Source organism: Alternaria atra (assembly GCF_907166805.1).
Source record: "Alternaria atra isolate CS162 genome assembly, contig: 21, whole genome shotgun sequence".
In the NCBI taxonomy this organism is placed as follows: Eukaryota; Fungi; Ascomycota; class Dothideomycetes; order Pleosporales; family Pleosporaceae; genus Alternaria; species Alternaria atra.
The window spans coordinates 4,401,710-4,419,582 of NW_025091319.1; the positions used below are offsets into that span (position 1 = coordinate 4,401,710).

Consider the following 17,873-nt stretch of genomic DNA (forward strand, 5'->3'; position numbering starts at 1 on the left):
TGTGTAAGGTTGTAAAATGAGATGGGTGTTATTTACAGCAGTGCTCAGTGATCATACTCCCAAACACCATGAGGAGGCTTTATATGCCATAGTGGCGGTTCAAGTCAACCTTGTTCGTGTCGCAGATGCTCCAATACGCCTATATCTATGGTGTGAAGGCATGCCCAGATGGGGGCTAGCCTTGCCAGCCATATTGGTCCCAAGCCACTGCTATCATCAACCAACTATTTATATCCCATCAGAAGTTCAAGGATAGCCTAGCCTAGTTATAGCAGCTGTTTTTGATAGTATGATGTGGAAGCACCTGTTCGGATACTGTGCATGCAGCCACGCTGCCGCCCCCGCACCATGCCATCCACCCCAATTGGCTCGATAAGTAGTCCATAGATTGGTGGCTTCAAAATCGCTAGATCTGATAAACGCTGGACACTGTGGAAACCGCCAGAGCCTCATCCATCAAGATCAGACCCCATGATTCCTCGCTTGGGCGTTGTACTTGCAGCGCATTTCCTCAGCCTTGCCCATATACTGAGGTCAACCCCCTATTCACGCGTATGTCGGGGGCCAGTCAGAGTTCAGCACTGCTAATTTAAGTATGAGCATGCACCTATGCTTGCTATCTTAGCAGTGCGTCCGTTTCTGGGGATGGAACGACGGGAGGGTTCAGCAAGCAAGTTCGAGTCTACCCTGCCTACAAAACGCACCGGCTCGCTTCTGACTTAGCATTCTCCACATCTTTTTCTCTAGCTTCTCTAGTGTGGAAAAGAAGGCTTGTATTGTCCTACTAGGCGGAAAAATACGCTAGCATACACTACGATGTTTGGGATACGAGTCGTTCCCGCTCTTGCTCTTCTAGCCTTGGCCAACATCGCGGCTACCAGTGGACCGACAAGTATCTTTATCGACCAAATCGAAGAATACGCTCTCCTGGCAACATGTGCGGAGCTCGAGCTATCGACTATTGTGCGTAATATGAAGTATGGATGTGGAGATGGCGGCAACGGCGCGTTTACGTCGTTTACTTGTTGTAAGTTTCCATCATAGAATACGACATACGTAAAACACATGCACTGACCTCGTATTTACTCCCTTTTAGTCTGCTATGAGAGCTCTGCCAAGTTTTCCAGCATGATCGGTGCTCATGTCGCCACCGAGTGTCCCGACGATCCTTCGCAAAACACGACTGCATTGGAAGTGTTCAGTAGTTATTGCGATATTGGAGCGTCGAAACTAGCTGAGATTGCTGGTGAGTTTTTAGCTGTTCCTAATCAAGAGTGGGACGAACTAACATGAGGACAAGCTGCTACAACATCCGTACCATCAATAACATCATTACTATCGTCTACATCTGCTTCTCCAGCATCCACACCACGGTCAGCATCATCGACAACTACCTCAACAACACCAATCCCATCGCCCCAACTGACTGAATTGTCTGAGCCTGCTTCTGCTCCCAAAAACACCTCTCGTACGGTCGCGATCGCCGCAGGCATTACGGTTCCAATCGTCGTTCTAGCTTCAGCTCTCGCGGCCTTCTTCCTGTTTCGCCGTCATAGGATCAAGAAGAAGCACAGTGAACCGAATGTTTACGAGGTAGACGCTTCCACCGTGGACGCATCGAAGGGAGGCACATGCCATGAAGTCAGCGACAAAGGGCAAATTGCCGCAGAGATGCCGAATCCGGATCCCCAAGAGCTGGATGCTGAGAGTGGAAGGAGGTAAACTTGATTGAGCGTTTTGGTAATAAAAGTTCTTTGTGATTTGGGTTAGAACATTTAACATGGTGTTGGGCGTATTTGAGTCAGTGATATTTTGCTATGATTCCAATGAGCCTTAGTTTATTGGACCCAAGAGATTTCAGTGTGTTTATAAAATATGAGAAGCTATACTTATAATATCCACGTGCCGCTTCGTTCATCTTAGTGTAGCAGCTCTGAGTAAGATAAGGGTACGCATATGCCAACACGAATGAATCCAGAGTACTAACGGTTGAGAAGAAAATACCGAACCCCTGTAGCTGACGTTTCATAGTGAGGTTCGCAGGAATATGTTGTTACAAGTGCATATATACGTTACAGAATGCTAACCTAGCGACCTACTCAAGGCATGTGTTGATTTGAAAGAAGACTTCGGGTTTCTGAGTCTGACCAGCCTAGGCTAGAGTTCCGTGAATAATGAGTTTTATCGAAGATGCTGAAGAAGACTGTCGATCAGCCTAGACTCCGTTTGACCAGACCTTGCTCTACACAGCTTTGTGACATCTGTGAGCATCAAGCGGCCTGTTCTCTACTCTTTAGCAAGAGCTAGTTACGGGCTGTGAGAATCTCGAGCCTGTAAACGAATGGGACGAGCCGGAACTTTGGAACGCGCAACGGGAGTTTCTCATATCATAGATATCAAGGAGCCCATAGAGATTTTGTGAGATTTGTGGCAGGCCGCGTGATGGCTATGCAAATCCACTCGAAGTAGTCTGCCGGCCCGATTGGTACCGACAACTACGTCGAAGAAGCATCGTGGGAGCGGTGTTGTGCCTGCGCGCGCCGATGTTGCGTTGGCCGCGAACAATAGATGGATGGGGTAGTTGGTATCCGTTCAAATCGTAACCAAGATAGCACGACAAGCTAGTTGCCAAGTGGAGATCTTACTCCACACCATCTCTTGACCGAGTTAATTGGAGCTCTTCTTTCGCACTTCAACCATAAAGTTATGCTGGGCCTGACCACGCTCTTGCTGTTGTGCTGTAACTTCCTGTAAGTCAGTTTCCAGATGCTTCGTCCAGCCCATTGATGCTTCATTATTGCCACCAACCCTGCTAAATTTGTACGAGTGGAAAGGAATACCATTTCTAGAAGGCTGGAGGTAAGCCTCCCTTCATCCAGTCCTATAAAATCCCCAGGTAGCTTGAGAAAGCCGCATAAGTATCCTTATTCGACCATTATAGGTGCGGTTCCGCATAGATGATCCTTCGGGCCGGGTGGCAGCATGTATGTGCCCTGTAGATGCCCATGCTGGACACAGCCAGATTCCCATGGACGACTGAAATGGCTAGACGGCGATCGGATCGTCGAACTTAGTTCGTCTCATGTGATGCGAATTAGTCAATCGTCCTAGAAGCCTACCTGCATACGATTCCGAACACGAGTCATTGACGCGGCGGGTGTTTGCATATTGAATATTGCCCTTTAGATACGACTTGGGAAGGTATTGCTGTTGCAAATACAGCCGTATGGGCGGCAAGACCGTCGTCCTGTCTCTGACCACAGACGAACCTTGAGTATGCTGACAGCTGTTCTGTCGGAAATACCAGAAACGGCAAGCCGGAGTGTCGCTTGGCATCACCTTCGCCTTGATAGAACGGTATTATGCGGGGTACCGGGGTAGCTGTATTTACCCCGCAAACTAGACGTTCAGAGAGCAACCGTCATAGTCGCGTGTGCGCGTGGCGCAACTGCGGAGCGTTTCCGCATTTAGGTACGTCCAGCATCATGCCCTAAACCTCGACATATCCGTCTCCCCTTGGGCGTCCGGCCAGATGGATACTAAAGATGATCGGCAGAGTCTCAAAAGATCATTCGACTATAGCGGCGTCCATGGACGAAACGCAATTCGTTCTGATTATCGGGCGCAAAATCGTTGCAGGATCGCGAGTAGCGTGACGATCATGCGGGATTCGCTTGGGAGGGGTATCTTGCACATTGGCGTATATATATATAGATAGTGCGTTGCCCATGTCGTGCCCGTCAGTGAGATCGACAGTAGCCTTCAATCTCTCAAGCTTCTCTTTACTCAAAAACCTCCCTCTTCACGATGGTTCACTTCCGGACAGACATCGGCGCGACGAACGAAACGGCCGATCCAAATAACGAGAACTATGCAAAAGAGCTGGAAACCGATGTTCTGATCGTAGGTGCTGGCTTCGGCGGCATCTACCTGATGCACAAACTTCGTCAGCAGGGCTTTAAATGTAAGATTATGGAGGCTGGTACCAACATCGGTGGTATTTGGCACTGGAACTGCTATCCTGGGGCTCGCGTCGATTCTCAGGTTCCCATCTATGAATACAGTATGCCTGAGATCTGGCAAGTAAGTCAAGTTTTAGCCGTATGCCTTTTGACAGAGACTGACGTTGGTTTGTCAGGATTGGAATTGGTCGTGCAGATATCCCGGCACAGAAGAGCTCCAACAGTACTTTGATCACGTCGAGAGAAAATTGGACATTAAGAAAGATTGTGCATTCAACACCAGGGTCGTCGGCGCGCAGTTCGACAAGCCCTCATCAAAGTGGGTCGTGAAGACGGAAGACGGCCGAACAGCGCGCTGCAAATACTTCCTTTTGGCCCTAGGTTTCGCGGCGAAGCGTCACTTCCCCGATTGGCCAGGTATGGACAAATTCGAGGGAGAGATCCATCACAGCTCATTCTGGCCCGCATCCGGAGTGGACGTCAAGGGCAAGCGTGTTGCTGTTATCGGAACCGGGTCGACTGGTGTCCAAATCGCCCAAGAGACCTCGAAGACGGCCGCTAGTATAACGCAATTCGTTCGAACGCCAAATCTTTGCCTGCCCATGCAGCAAAAGCCTCTGACAAAAGAGGAGCAGGACAAGCGAAAGCAAGGAGAGTACCAGGAGATCTTCAAGAGAAGACTGACAACGTTCGCTGGCTTCCAGTACGATTACGTCGAGAAGAACACGTTTGACGACTCGCCCGAGGAGCGCGAAGCGTTCTACGAGAAGATGTGGGAGAATGGCGGTTTCGAGTTTTGGCTGGTAAGAGATGCACCTTGAGCCCGCATATTAGCAAACACTTACATACTTGCAGGCGAACTATAAAGATCTGTTGTTTGACAACAAAGCCAACCGCGAAGCCTACGACTTCTGGGCTAAGAAGACGCGCGCCAGGATAACAGATCCTGAGAAGCGTGAGATCCTTGCACCCCTGGAGCCCCCGCACCCATTCGGTACAAAGCGACCAAGTCTGGAGCAGGACTATTACGAGATGCTCGACAAGCCTGAGAACAAAGTGATTGATGTGAACAAGACACCGATCAAGGAGATTACCGAGAAGGGTATTGTGTTGTCCGACGGCACGCTACACGAATTCGACGTCATCGCTCTCGCGACCGGCTTCGACTCAGTAACAGGCGGAATGAAGAACATGGGACTCAAGGATGTTGATGGTGTTGAACTCTCCGAGAAGTGGAAGAACGGTACCTACTCGTACCTAGGAATGAGCTTGAGTGGATTCCCGTAAGTTGCCAAGCACCCACAGTGTATTGTAGATACTGACTGGATCATAGTAACTGCTTCTTCCTGTACGGCGCCCAGGGTCCGACGGCGTTTTCCAACGGACCCACGTGCGTTGAGGTCCAGGGGGACTGGATCGTGGATGCCATGATCAAGCTTCGAGAGCAGGGCATCAACTACTGTGACCCGACACACGAAGCGGAGAAGGAATGGCGGGAAAAGATCGCCGAGCTTTCCGACAAGACACTGTTCCCGCAGACCAAGTCATGGTACATGGGCGACAACGTTCCCGGCAAGCTTCGAGAGCAGTTGAGCTTTGCGGGCGGGTTCCCACTGTATACTCAAATGACGCGGAGTGCGCTGGATAATGGCTTCGAGGGTTTTGTCACTGCGTAGATATCCACTGCCGAAGGATAGGGCTATTTTCATCTCTTGTAATTAATTATACGTTCATCTCTTCATCATCGTGCAGTTCTCCCATCCCCTTGCCTTGCATGTGAGAAGCTGCAATTCCCCTCGTTTGCGGGTGTACTTTCGGTTGTGCATGGCTTGAATGGCGTAAGTTGTAAGTGACTCGATGTTACAGGTCTCGAGTCGTATGGGAGAGCGCGTGGGGGTATGCAAGATGACGCCCGGCGTGGTGGGAGAAGAGGGATAGCTGGTTTGGTAGCCGCGGAGGAGCAGGCCGGTCGTGGACGGATCATGATCGGTGTCACATGGAATTTGCACCGACCGACGTCACGACCCGCGCTTGCAACCTAGCAGAGGTCGAGCATCGCTACATTGCTCCATGGAAGCTATACGCGCTGCATCCGCCCAACACCCGGTACCATGAGGACGGCGTTCCTTTTTGGTCGCCAATGCTTTCGCCCAGGCCTCCCCAAACTCACAGCCCGCGCATTCACGCGTCCGTCGACCAACCCATCTCGCCTCCGCCGTCAATTCGCAACTCCAAAGTTCAGCGGTCGAACGTTACTATGGTCGGGTGCAGCAACCGGAGCTGCGGGTGGCGCGATACTCAGTCCACTTGCATTTGTCCAAGTCGCCAATGACCAGTCGGGTGATGGAGAGAAGACGCATGAAGAGGCCATGCTGGAGGCGTCGCGGAAGGAGCTGAAGGAGCAGGTGCCTCATGCGCTGAGGAACTCTGCAAAATATAGGCGAGGCATATACTTCTTTATCGAGGACTACATAATCGAGCCCATAGCCACCGGATTCCGCTTTCTCCATTTGGTCATCATCTTCGTGCCAGTCATAGTAACGATACCCGCGATATGGCTAGGATCACGACAACCTGATAGAGACAACGAGCGGACCGGGACACTGTGGTGGTATGGGTTTCTGGTTGGATCCATGGAGAGGGCTGGGGCTGCCTTTATCAAGGTGCGTATTGCTGCACCAAGACATGACGTGTAAAGTGAAGGCTAATTCCATGACAGCTTGGGCAATGGGCCGCCTCCCGAACAGACGTCTTTCCAACTGAGATGTGTCTTATTATGTCGACCCTCCATTCCAACGCCCCGGCGCACACTTTGCAGACATCGAAGCGAACGATTGAGGCGGCATTTGACGGACAAAGCTTCGACGACATCTTTGAGGAATTTGACGAGAAACCACTGGGTGTAGGCGCTATTGCGCAGGTATACAAGGCAAAGTTGAAGCCACACCTTGCGACGCTAGAGGATAACACAATCGATCGGAAGCAAGCCAACCTGGCGAGACGGATCAAGAAGAACGTCGACGTAACGCTGAAGAGCTCGCCCTCGAGAGTGCCATCGAGCCATGTTGCCATCAAGGTTTTGCATCCCAACATCGAGAAGATAGTGCGGAGAGACTTGCGCATAATGGGCTTCTTCGCGGCCGTCATCAACGCTATACCCACCATGGAGTGGCTGTCGTTCCCCGACGAAGTAGAGCAGTTTGGTGAGATGATGAGACTGCAACTAGATCTGCGCATCGAGGCTGCGAACCTCACCCTCTTCCGACAAAACTTCAAAGACCGAACGACAGCCTGGTTTCCCTATCCTTACACAGAATACACTACGCGCAACGTGCTAATCGAGGAGTTTGCCCAGGGTATTCCCATGGAAGACTTTTTACAAAACGGAGGTGGAGTATTCCAAAAGGACATTGCAGATGAAGGGCTAGATGCATTCCTTACCATGGTCCTCATTGATAACTTCATCCATGCCGACTTACATCCAGGAAACATAATGGTCCGATTTTACAAGCCCGAGCAACTAGACGTCTCAATCTTCACCAGGAAGGAAGATCGAACGACCGGCCCCAAAGAGTCGCTCGATGTTACCGAGGAGGTGCTTGAGCGTCTGCGACCACACAAGAAGGATCCACAGCAGTGGAAAGCGAAGTTGCAGGAAATCGACAACGAAGGATATCGGCCACAGCTAATCTTCATCGACACAGGCTTGGTAACGGAGCTAAATGGAAAGAATCGCGCCAACTTTCTTGATCTCTTCAAGGCTGTGGCCGAGTTCGATGGTTACAAAGCAGGACATTTGATGGTAGAGAGGTGCAGACAGCCAGATGCAGTGCTCGACGGAGAGGTTTTTGCTTTGCGCATGCAGCACTTGGTTTTGGGAGTCAAGAGCCGTACTTTCGCTCTTGGCAACATCAAGATCGGAGATATCCTGAACGAGGTCCTCTCTATGGTACGAACGCATCACGTACGCCTTGAAGGCGACTTCGTGAATGTTGTTCTCAGCATTCTTCTCTTGGAAGGAATTGGAAGGAGTCTGAACCCAAACCTGGATCTCTTTGCAGGGTAAGTGACATGGTACGGTGCAAAAGGTCGTTTACTGACGCTATCAGTGCTCTGCCAATACTGCGACAGCTCGGTGCGCAAAGCGGTTCTTCCATGATTCGTGGAGGAGACTTTTCGATGCTCAAGGTCTGGGTTGGTCTTGAGGCGCGCAGCTTCTTGCAAGCCTCAATTGATACGGTATAAGATATGACACTCATGTTGCACTGCATTACTAACAACCACTTAGGTCGAGCGATGCGTGAAGTCCGATCAGCTTTCCCCAAATATATAATGAAATCACGCACGTGTCCACCGTATGGATTACCCTGCGTTGCTAATACTTTCAACCATTGTGCAAGAGATTACAACGATCTTCTGTGAAAGACGCAAGCCGTCTTGCATGGGTCAGCTCAAAGGCAGAAACACATGCTCGTGGAAGCCTCCATAGATTCGAGGCATCTGTCGCGTCTGTATCCGAACATGTATATCATCAATTATTTGCTCTGCTGTGCATTTGGACCCCGCGACATTGCACTGTCGCTTCACAGTTTCAAGCATTGCTTACCGTGAAGGGTACGCGTCAGGGCAACAAGGATCTTGTGCCATGACGTCACGCCTGGGGTAAGCTTCCTAGCTATGCAATACAACATCACTCTTCTCATGTATATTGCGTCCTACAACCAGATCAGTTGAACGCTTGATAATCCTGCTACGTACATTATTGATTGAAATTCTACATTTCTTGTCTCCACAGGTACGACACTCTTGTGAATAACAATGGAAGCCGGAGCAGCCGGAGTGCTCTATGCAGCCGAGAATCTTCTCGAGGGAGCTGTCGCCCTCGTCAAGGGCATAACTCATCCGACACTGCCTATCAAGGCAAATCTCACACGTATATCATCCGTTCCACTCCGTCGCTCGCATCACACAGTCTCGGTCGTCAAAGGCCGCGCATACATTTTTGGGGGAGAGACCGAGGCCGGCAAGCTCGCAGACAATGATATGCACGTTGTCATTCTACCGTCGAGCGGCGTTCTCGATGCCGATTACACCAAGTATCCGGCTCGTGCGGCAAACGGCCTAGACGATGTACCGAACTCGAGAAAGGGACACACGGCTGCGGTGATAGGGGATAGCATATACATGTTTGGCGGCGAAGGAGAGGGTGTAGCAAACGAGAAGGGGCGGGTTTGGGTTTACGACACGATATCAAATACTTGGTCTTACCTCGATCCAGCCAAGGACACGCTCTTTCCCAGCCAGCGAACTGGTCATGCTTCAGCGAGCTCAGACCTCCCCAGTCCGAAGACGACGACGTATGTTGAAAAGGCGCCGCAAGCACCTGCCGACCCTGCAAAACATGTTCCTGAACCGCCGGAAGCAAACTCGTATGGGACTATCTTTGTGGTTGGAGGTCGCGATACTTCGAGCAACGACCTTGCGAACGATGCGCTTGCGTTTGATGTCAAGACGCGAACATGGACCAACATACCTACTCCATCAGGTCAGCCACGAGAAGGCGCGAGCTTGGCACTCATTGGCAGTCGCTTGTATCGATTTGGTGGCAAGGGCATTGAGACGTTTGCCTCGGGTGCAACAGAGTACGTAGACGCATCACATGTGTGGACGCATGCAGAACGCGGGACTACACCGGTCGCGAGCGGCTGGAGCTGGGAAGAAGTGAAGCACAGAGATAGCCAAGGTAGCACCGCTATAGCACCACAGGCGCGAGCAGACGCAGGACTTGTCGGTGTCACCACAGGCCAAGGGCGACACTATCTGTTAGCTGTTGGTGGAGAGACTGAGGATGGGAGTTACCTCGACGACATATGGGCGTTGCAACTTGCACCTGAACGCTCCACAGCCGCTGCAGCTAAAGACACCATCCGCGCGGGCATAAAGAGGGATACACATGAGTCGCAGTGGGCCGAGGTGGTATATCGGTACGTAGACACAAAGGGCGAAGAAGAGAGGGAGATACCGGGGGAACCAAAGAGAGGTCTCGGAGCAAGAGGTCACTTCGCTATCGCCAAGGGCACAGAGGTTGATGGAGCGACATGTGTAGTGTGGGGCGGTGTTGACACGAACGGTAGTGTCTTGGACGATGGTTGGATGATTACTGTTGACAGATGAGCTGTCATGTTGTGCTCTCATGGGTATAAATGAAGAACACACTGCAAACATGCATCTACAGCAAATGACGCTTGACCGTCTAGAACGTGGCCAACCTGCGGAGCTTCGGTGCCCCTCGTTGTGATATCTTAACAAAATTTTCCTAAATCCTCTTCGATTTTCGTTCCTGTGTACGTACATCTTGTACGAAGAAGCTCGTATTTTCATGATTTGCTTATCGCTGGTAATGTCGTGGACACGAAGCTCGGAGCAATTATTGGCGCTACGATGCGGCGACCAGCACCAAAGCCCCACAGCCCTCTAAATCCACGCCGCGCCACACCGTATATCGCGCTTGAGTTGTTGCGCATAGGTATTGGATGCTGGTAAGCGAAACCAATGCCTTGACATCTGCTCCTCGAGGCTATCGCGATCTGTATTGGCAGGGTGGGTGTAAAGGTGAAACGAAACTCGCCCAATCAGGAAAGTGACGGCAAAACACCACCAATCCTCGGCTGTATCTATGAAGCAACTACCCGCCTACAACAACCCAGACTGCCCTGTAAGGATTGAGCGTCTGTCTTGACAAACACGAGCCCCAATTGAGTGGCTGACAGCGGCGCGAGCACCGGAATGACAGGGAGGGCCGACCCAGTAGAGTGCCGCTAGCATACAGTACAGGACTTGAGTATTTTGGGCGTTATGAGCCCATTTTATGGGCTCTGGCGAGGACTGGGCTTAAGTATTTTGCTTGCCCGGCATGGCGTTGTGCGAGGGTCTAGGCTTCAAGACGATCGTACCGGTTACGCTACATTTGAAGGGCACGTACACCAGCAAAGGCTACAGTCAGTCTCTTGCAACAGGTCGACTAGTGGGAAAGATCTGGAAGATATGTCAATTATGGGCTGGGGTAAGTCATGATCCAATGGCCTATAGAGAGTGACAAAACTAACAGGACTGACCATGTATCAACAGGTGGAGGTTTGACTCTAGTAAATGGTTCGCCGTTCGACTGGGCCTTAGACAACCAACACTCATATCAGCTGGACACATGGGAATGGCCAACGATAAATTCTGGTATGAATAGTTCTGAACCAGGAGTGACACTGACGCTGACTACAATAAGGCCAAGCCTCAAAGGTTTACGTTGAGTTTGGGACCAGAGGAAACACCCGTGACGATGCAGGCGAAGCCTACTACAGTATCGATGGAACGTCGAACAAGTTTACGGTACTAGGCCGAAAGCCTTCAGATTATATGCTTACCATATCTCTGGATGATATGTCGACGAAGCAGAGTTCGCAGGGAGCAAAGATCGACCTGGGCTTTCGGCACAATGCTGCGGTCAACTGGATCATGTCTACAGATGAAGCAGGTCACTGGTGGTCGAACAGCGGCACCTACTCGGACTGGATGCAGCAGAGCATGGGCTCACTTGCGAATAGAACGCTAAAGCACATCTGCATGCCAGGTTCTCACGACGCTGGAATGAGTACGTTCAATCCGGGTACGTAAATGTCCTTGTACGAACTGCATGCGAGATACACTGACTCCGTATACCCACATTAGGTACCATTGGCGCGCACTTTGCCAACACTCAAACACAATACCTAGACTTCTACCAACAATTGATGGCTGGGTCGCGATATTTTGACCTTCGTCCAGTGCTCTCTCGAGGTGAATGGGTAGCTGGTCACTATGGCCAAGTTGGTGATGTTTGGCTTGGTGGTAATGGACAGACACTTGAAGAGATCATACGTCAGATCAACGACTTCACAGCAAACTACCAAGAGCTCATCATCATAAATCTAAGCCACACACTCGACACAGACAACAAGTACAAAGACCTTACACAAACGCAGTGGAACGATCTCTTCACCACATTAAAACGTATCAATAATCGCTACACCGTCAGCAACCCAGGAGCCACCGATCTCTCTAATTATCGTCTAGGCAACTTCATCACGGACCGTGCCTCAGTCCTTATTATCGCCCAGATACCTGAGAGTATAATACTAGGCGACTTCGCAAACCAGGGTCTCTACTCCGGTCACAACTTCCCATTCTACGACGAATACAGCAACAGCAACAATCTTGCCAACATGAAAAGCGATCAGATAGCCAAGCTCAAGCAGAATCGAAATATAGTGGCGCAAGAAAACGAGAAGAAGGATGTTTTCCACATCTTCTCTTGGACGTTGACGCAACAACCTGGAGATGTATTGAATTTTGACAAAGCCATCATGTTCGTTGTTACCTTTCCCTCCTTTCCATCCCTTTTCCCAAACTAACGTAGTATGTAGGAACATGGCCGTCTCAGCCTTCGATGACCTGATAAGCGAAGCCTGGAACGCCTACACACCGCAAAGTTTCCCAAACGTGATTTTCGTAGATAGTCTGGGAGTCAGAGACAAGAGCGTGGTCTTCCCGTTCGACAAACCAAAGCAGGGGCTGCAATCTAACTACGACATTGCTGCATTTGCTGTTGCGGTAAATAATGGTATTGCGGGGAGAAACCGGGTTGTCACTGGGGGGTGAGGGTGGATAGCTGAGAAGGGGGATGTGGCATGTGATTCAGCCAAATTGATGGGTCGGCTTTTCATAATCTCAAGGTAGGCTCGGTCTTCAGTCATCTACAAGACCCGAAGCGAGGTATCAAATATAAGGAAATGTTCATATGGACATCGGACCCATGCATAGAGTTCAGCACCCCACACAACACTGTTGAGGTTGCTGCCGATACCTCTCCATGAAGACGGCCCGTTTGCCCGATCGAACCGAGCTGTTGGTGTTGTGGAGAATGGACTGGTGATCTGATCGGTCCGGAAAAGTAGAGGTATCCGTCCAACATTCGGAGCATGGCAACGGGTGTCAAGTGTGATTGTGGTCGATCTATGACGCAGTACAGGAAGGTAGACCACTAGCGCGAGGTGATCATGGGTAGTAGGTCGTGGGTGTCTACTTGCAGTCCTTTTCGTCACACCTTCGTTGTGTCTTCGATCTGGTCTCCACTCCGGATAAGATATCTCACGGAAACTTTGTTTTGAAGCGCGAACGTCAGGCAGAGGGCCGCAGTGGATCTTGACAAACAGATCCGGATCTTCCTCCACATCGCATCTCGATGTCGGTAGACGTTGCGATGATCTACATTTGTCATGCTATTCTTCATATTCCCGTGCAGGTACCCGATCTCGAGGATCTACAATTGATCAGCAGCGGGACGTCAATGCTCCGTGCGACAACGTTGTGTGTCTTTCGTGCATGTAACCGACGCTGATCTTCGATGTTTAGTTCTACCTATCGAATTACAGTTCACTCACTGTACGACAGAGGTACGCACTGGCGGAAGAGGAAACAAATATTAGTGTAGAAAAAGGAAGGCGTCTTCACCATGCCGCAACCCCTGAGGCTGTCATGGACTCTAACTTTCCAAAGCTGCAGCCAACATGTTCATCATGCAACACGAGTATTTACGGGTATACGGCATGCGCCAAGTGCCACGGAATGCAACGGCAGAGCAAGTGCTTGTGCTTGCTTAGCAGAAGAAGCGATACAGGTAGGGGACGCCTCGTTTCTCCACATAGTCTGCTTGGCTGAATCGCCCCTTGGAGATGCTAGATCCGACGTAAGAGGAGAAAAAGTATGCAGGGCGGCATTTGATTGTCAAGAATGAGGAGGTTGCGTGGCCGTCGTATCCGGTTCTGGCCTTTTGCGTCGGGGTAGATGATTAGCTCAAAGGTAGGATGTGTGAGTGGCACAAGGGTCAGTGGTGATGCTTCGCGGCGTCGGGAGGGAGACGGAAGTTTAGATATGCGATCTGTAGCTCTACCAGTCGCAATGCCGGCCGCAAACGATCCTTCTCCACCGTTGGACTCTGAGCCTAAGAGTTGCTAAGAGATGGTCGTGCTGTTGCTTGCGCACGAGAAGTGTTTGTCCGTTGCAATTTCGTTTTTCTCGAGTCAAGCCGCCGGCACAAGGCTGAAGAACCTAGTCTCCCAAGCAAATGCTTGTCTCGCAACGGAAAAGCAATATACTTAAAATAGACTCGGTCTTTATTCCTTGCGGTATTCCCGAGGCGCATACAGCAGAGCTGCTCCATGAGATTATGGAGTGGTGGAGGTTTTGGAGATGCTGTCTGAATCAGACGTACGAGTGGTTAGCTGCATGGAGATAGAGGGGATACGAGGTCTTCCCGTCCCCCTTGATTCCAATCGCATCGATGCAAAAAATGTTGATTGTTGCGCGGCTTGCTATCATGGCTGCGTGTTGCAATGCGCCATCGCCATTTGGCCTTGAGTCGCTTAGGCTGGCAAAGAGTCATAGTTTGTGAGGAGTATCGATAGAGCGAAACATGTGGCGGAAGCAAGTATGCCGTCGTCCTGCTGAGGGTGGGAGCGATGAGTATTGAGTCTCGCTTGGCAAGGCACATGGTTGGTTCGTTACGCGTCATCGGAAAGCCCACTTGACTCCAATTTTTTCTCGGAAGCTGCAAGCGTCTGGACCGTAGGGGGAAAAGTGGTATTCAACACAGTGGAGGTGCGCAACATGCTGCCTATCGCGGACGAAACTTCATGCAGTTGCACGCCGTGGCGCGAGGGAGTCGTACGACTGACTGCACGAAGACTTTGGTAATAATGCGGGGCGGATCTCTTATCCCTAACAAGCTCCTCCAAGAGCTGTAGCCGTCGGTTGGGCGTCCTCGGCAGCTGTTGCCAATGCGCCGGCGCAGGTCGGTGCATTCATGGCGTTGAGCCATGGCTGAAGCCTGAAGAGCTGTCCGTTGGGTGTTGCACCGTCAGACCGATCATAGAAAACGTCACATCGCCACGCGCTTCGCATCTCACAACAGCTAAGTGATAATTTTCTAGCGTATAGACAAAGTAACATCATCGCAGTATGTTGAACAACGACCGCGCGACGACCATGTATGCCAAGCAACCGCATAGTGAGGGATGATAGTGGAGAACGGCTGCGATGAATCACTCATTGTTTCGAGCAATTGCCGGTCTACAGACGTCAGAGGCGTGCAGCAATAACATTTCGGATGGCACAGATGCCAAAACCCGTTTCAACCGGCTTGGATCAACCATCACGTTCTATTTTTCGCTCGACAACGTGATAGAGTTGATGGTTCCTGCATGGCAAAGGAGTCTGTGCCACTTACAACCCATGAAGAAAGCTCCCAATCACGCATCATGTCCGCCCGAAGCGAAGCCGACGCCGCGGGTCGAGAGCTTGAAATCTGCCAGTACCAGGGGCCCGCGGCACCAAGCTTTCTTTTCCCAGGCTGACCGGCATCTGTAAGCAAATGTCGAGCGCTAGCCGTAACGCGAGTCAACGTTAGCACGACGCCTTACTGGGGCCGCTGGCTGGCTGTCGATCATCTTCGTCCTTCATAAGATGATTCTGCCCGCACGCCGTGATGACTTTTCTTGCTATCTTCAGTTCGAAGCTCTAATTCTCCCTTACCTTCATCTGGACCATTCCCTCTTTTCGGTTCAAGATTCTCCAGTGTGTCGTCGACATTGACCACCACTATCCACTCGCTCACTCCTCTTAATCCGACTACCAAAACAGCCCTTAATTCTGTAATTCGAACCGACCTTATTCTTACAATATGCACTACTCTGCGGCTCTCGCTGCCGTTGCAGCTATCACTCCCTTGGTCAACGCTCATGGAGCTGGCCTGCCCAACATCATTGGACTGAACCCCAGGGATCTCCGTGCTCGGGATTTGCTTTCTCGCACTGGAGCACGTTTCACTGGAGTCAACGAGCTTCTCAAGCCCAAGACTCAGGTCAAGTCTGCGGTCGTTGCCCGTCAGGATGACCGCCAGTGCGGTGCAGGTATCGGCAACTGTCCCGCTGGCCAGTGCTGCTCAGGTGCTGGCTACTGTGGTACTGAGGACGATTACTGCTACTCTCCCGGATGCGACTACCAGCACGGCTCTGGCTGCCCTGAGAACGCAACCCCAGGCGGTACCAACACCTCTTCCATCGCTCGTCCCAAGCTTGGCAACGTCGAGTACGGTGGCGCCGGTATCTACGGTTGCACCACACCGGGAACGGTTGCCATTACCTACGACGATGGCCCACAAAAGGTCTTCACCAGCCACATTCTCGATGTCATGGCTTCGTATAACGCCAAGGCTACTTTCTTCATCACCGGAAACAATATCAACAAGGGACAAATTGACATTACTCCTGAGTTCAGCGATGTCCTCAAGCGCATGGACTCTGAGGGCCACCAGCTTGCTTCCCACACCTGGACTCACTTGGACTTGAGCGCCATCTCTCAGCAAGACCGTTACGACCAGATGGTCAAGAACGAGATGGCTCTCCGCAACATTGTCGGCAAGATCCCCACCTACATGCGCCCCCCGTACTCCAGCTGCACTGCCGAGTCAGGCTGCGAGAAGGACATGGCTGATCTTGGCTACCACGTCACCTACTTCAACCTTGACACTGATGACTACGAACACGACAGCACCACTCTGATCCAGTACTCCAAGGACGTTTTCCTGGGCAACGTCACCAGCGGCCCTGCTGCCAGCAACCAGTGGCTCGAGATTGGTCATGACATCCACGAGCAGACTGCCATGAACCTTACTGAGTACATGCTCTCCACCCTCACCCAGCTCGGTTACAAGGCCGTTACCGTTGGCGACTGCCTCGGTGACCCCAAGGAGAACTGGTACCGCACTGCTGGTGGTGCTGGCTCTGCCAACCCGACTACCGCCACTTCTGCTACTGCCCCCACTGCCACTGGTACCAAACAGGTTACCACCGATGCTACTTGCGGTGGAACCAAGGGATTCACCTGCTTGGGATCTTCTTTCGGTAACTGCTGCAGCGCTGCTGGTTACTGCGGTACCACATCAGCCTACTGCGGAACTGGTTGCCAATCTGGCTTCGGTAACTGCGGTAGCAACGGTGCTGCTCCTACCACCACCAACGCTGTCTCGTCGACCAAGGCTGCTACCACCACTTCCAAGGCTCCTGTCGCCTCTGCTGCAGGCAAGGTCTCCACCGATGGCTCATGCGGCGGTGCATCTGGCTTCACCTGCACTGGCTCAACCTTCGGTAACTGCTGCTCCCAGTACGGCTGGTGCGGAACCACTACCGACCACTGCTCCACCGGCTGCAACTCTGCTTTCGGTACTTGCTCTGGCACCGGAGCGTCTGCTACCAAGGCGGCCACCACCACTACCACCAAAGCCGCTGCTGCCCCAACCAACAAGGCATCCACTGACGGAACTTGCGCCGGAACCTCTGGCTTCACATGCTCAGGATCTTCTTTCGGAAACTGCTGCTCCCAGTACGGCTGGTGTGGAACCACTACCGGTCACTGCGGTACTGGCTGCCAATCTGGCTTCGGCACCTGCAACTAGGTCACTTTTGCTTTTTTTCCGCTTCGTCAGAAGCAACATTCTTGCAATATGGGTCGATTCATGCACTTGCATCAACGCATGACGGGGCTAGCCCCGAGAACGACGTGACGAGGGGGGTTTTTTTGAAGAAGAAAAAAACGCTAGTTCAAAACTATATTCATGTACAGTACTCTTTTGTACTCCGCTGGATTGGTCACTACTGCACAAGCCTCTGTGTCGGGTGTCGCAAGTTTGCTGGGGACGGTGACTAGAAGTAGTAAATCGTGTAATAGATCATGACAACGATCAATGAACAGTATCTTTTATTCACCATGGACCGTGCTACTTCTTCGCTCTTGTGCTTTATCAGGAAGAAACTTCTGCCAGAT

At 51.4% G+C, this 17,873-nt stretch overlaps 6 protein-coding genes across 6 annotated transcripts; all 6 read left to right on the plus strand.

Moving 5' to 3' along the window:
• Positions 1-816: 816 nt before the first annotated feature.
• ALTATR162_LOCUS1897 (uncharacterized protein) lies at positions 817-1,722 on the plus strand (the record flags this gene model as incomplete). Its single annotated transcript, XM_043309497.1, has 3 exons — positions 817-1,027; positions 1,097-1,246; positions 1,301-1,722. 3 exons carry the CDS (start codon positions 817-819, stop codon positions 1,720-1,722), a joined length of 783 nt encoding a protein of 260 aa, XP_043165432.1.
• Positions 1,723-3,807: 2,085 nt separating this feature from the next.
• On the plus strand, positions 3,808-5,638 carry ALTATR162_LOCUS1898 (uncharacterized protein; the record flags this gene model as incomplete). The annotated part of the gene is made up of 4 exons (XM_043309498.1): positions 3,808-4,083; positions 4,139-4,765; positions 4,818-5,245; positions 5,296-5,638. The coding sequence occupies 4 exons, from the start codon at positions 3,808-3,810 to the stop codon at positions 5,636-5,638; spliced, it is 1,674 nt and encodes a 557-aa protein (XP_043165433.1).
• A 435-nt stretch (positions 5,639-6,073) lies between these two features.
• ALTATR162_LOCUS1899 (uncharacterized protein) lies at positions 6,074-8,207 on the plus strand (the record flags this gene model as incomplete). The annotated part of the gene is made up of 3 exons (XM_043309499.1): positions 6,074-6,625; positions 6,682-8,024; positions 8,072-8,207. 3 exons carry the CDS (start codon positions 6,074-6,076, stop codon positions 8,205-8,207), a joined length of 2,031 nt encoding a protein of 676 aa, XP_043165434.1.
• A 573-nt stretch (positions 8,208-8,780) lies between these two features.
• ALTATR162_LOCUS1900 (uncharacterized protein) lies at positions 8,781-10,136 on the plus strand (the record flags this gene model as incomplete). Its single annotated transcript, XM_043309500.1, has 1 exon — positions 8,781-10,136. One exon carries the CDS (start codon positions 8,781-8,783, stop codon positions 10,134-10,136), a length of 1,356 nt encoding a protein of 451 aa, XP_043165435.1.
• Positions 10,137-11,015: 879 nt separating this feature from the next.
• ALTATR162_LOCUS1901 (uncharacterized protein) lies at positions 11,016-12,653 on the plus strand (the record flags this gene model as incomplete). The annotated part of the gene is made up of 5 exons (XM_043309501.1): positions 11,016-11,025; positions 11,091-11,192; positions 11,242-11,622; positions 11,685-12,360; positions 12,419-12,653. 5 exons carry the CDS (start codon positions 11,016-11,018, stop codon positions 12,651-12,653), a joined length of 1,404 nt encoding a protein of 467 aa, XP_043165436.1.
• A 3,079-nt stretch (positions 12,654-15,732) lies between these two features.
• ALTATR162_LOCUS1902 (uncharacterized protein) lies at positions 15,733-17,505 on the plus strand (the record flags this gene model as incomplete). Its single annotated transcript, XM_043309502.1, has 1 exon — positions 15,733-17,505. The coding sequence occupies one exon, from the start codon at positions 15,733-15,735 to the stop codon at positions 17,503-17,505; it is 1,773 nt and encodes a 590-aa protein (XP_043165437.1).
• Positions 17,506-17,873: the final 368 nt, after the last annotated feature.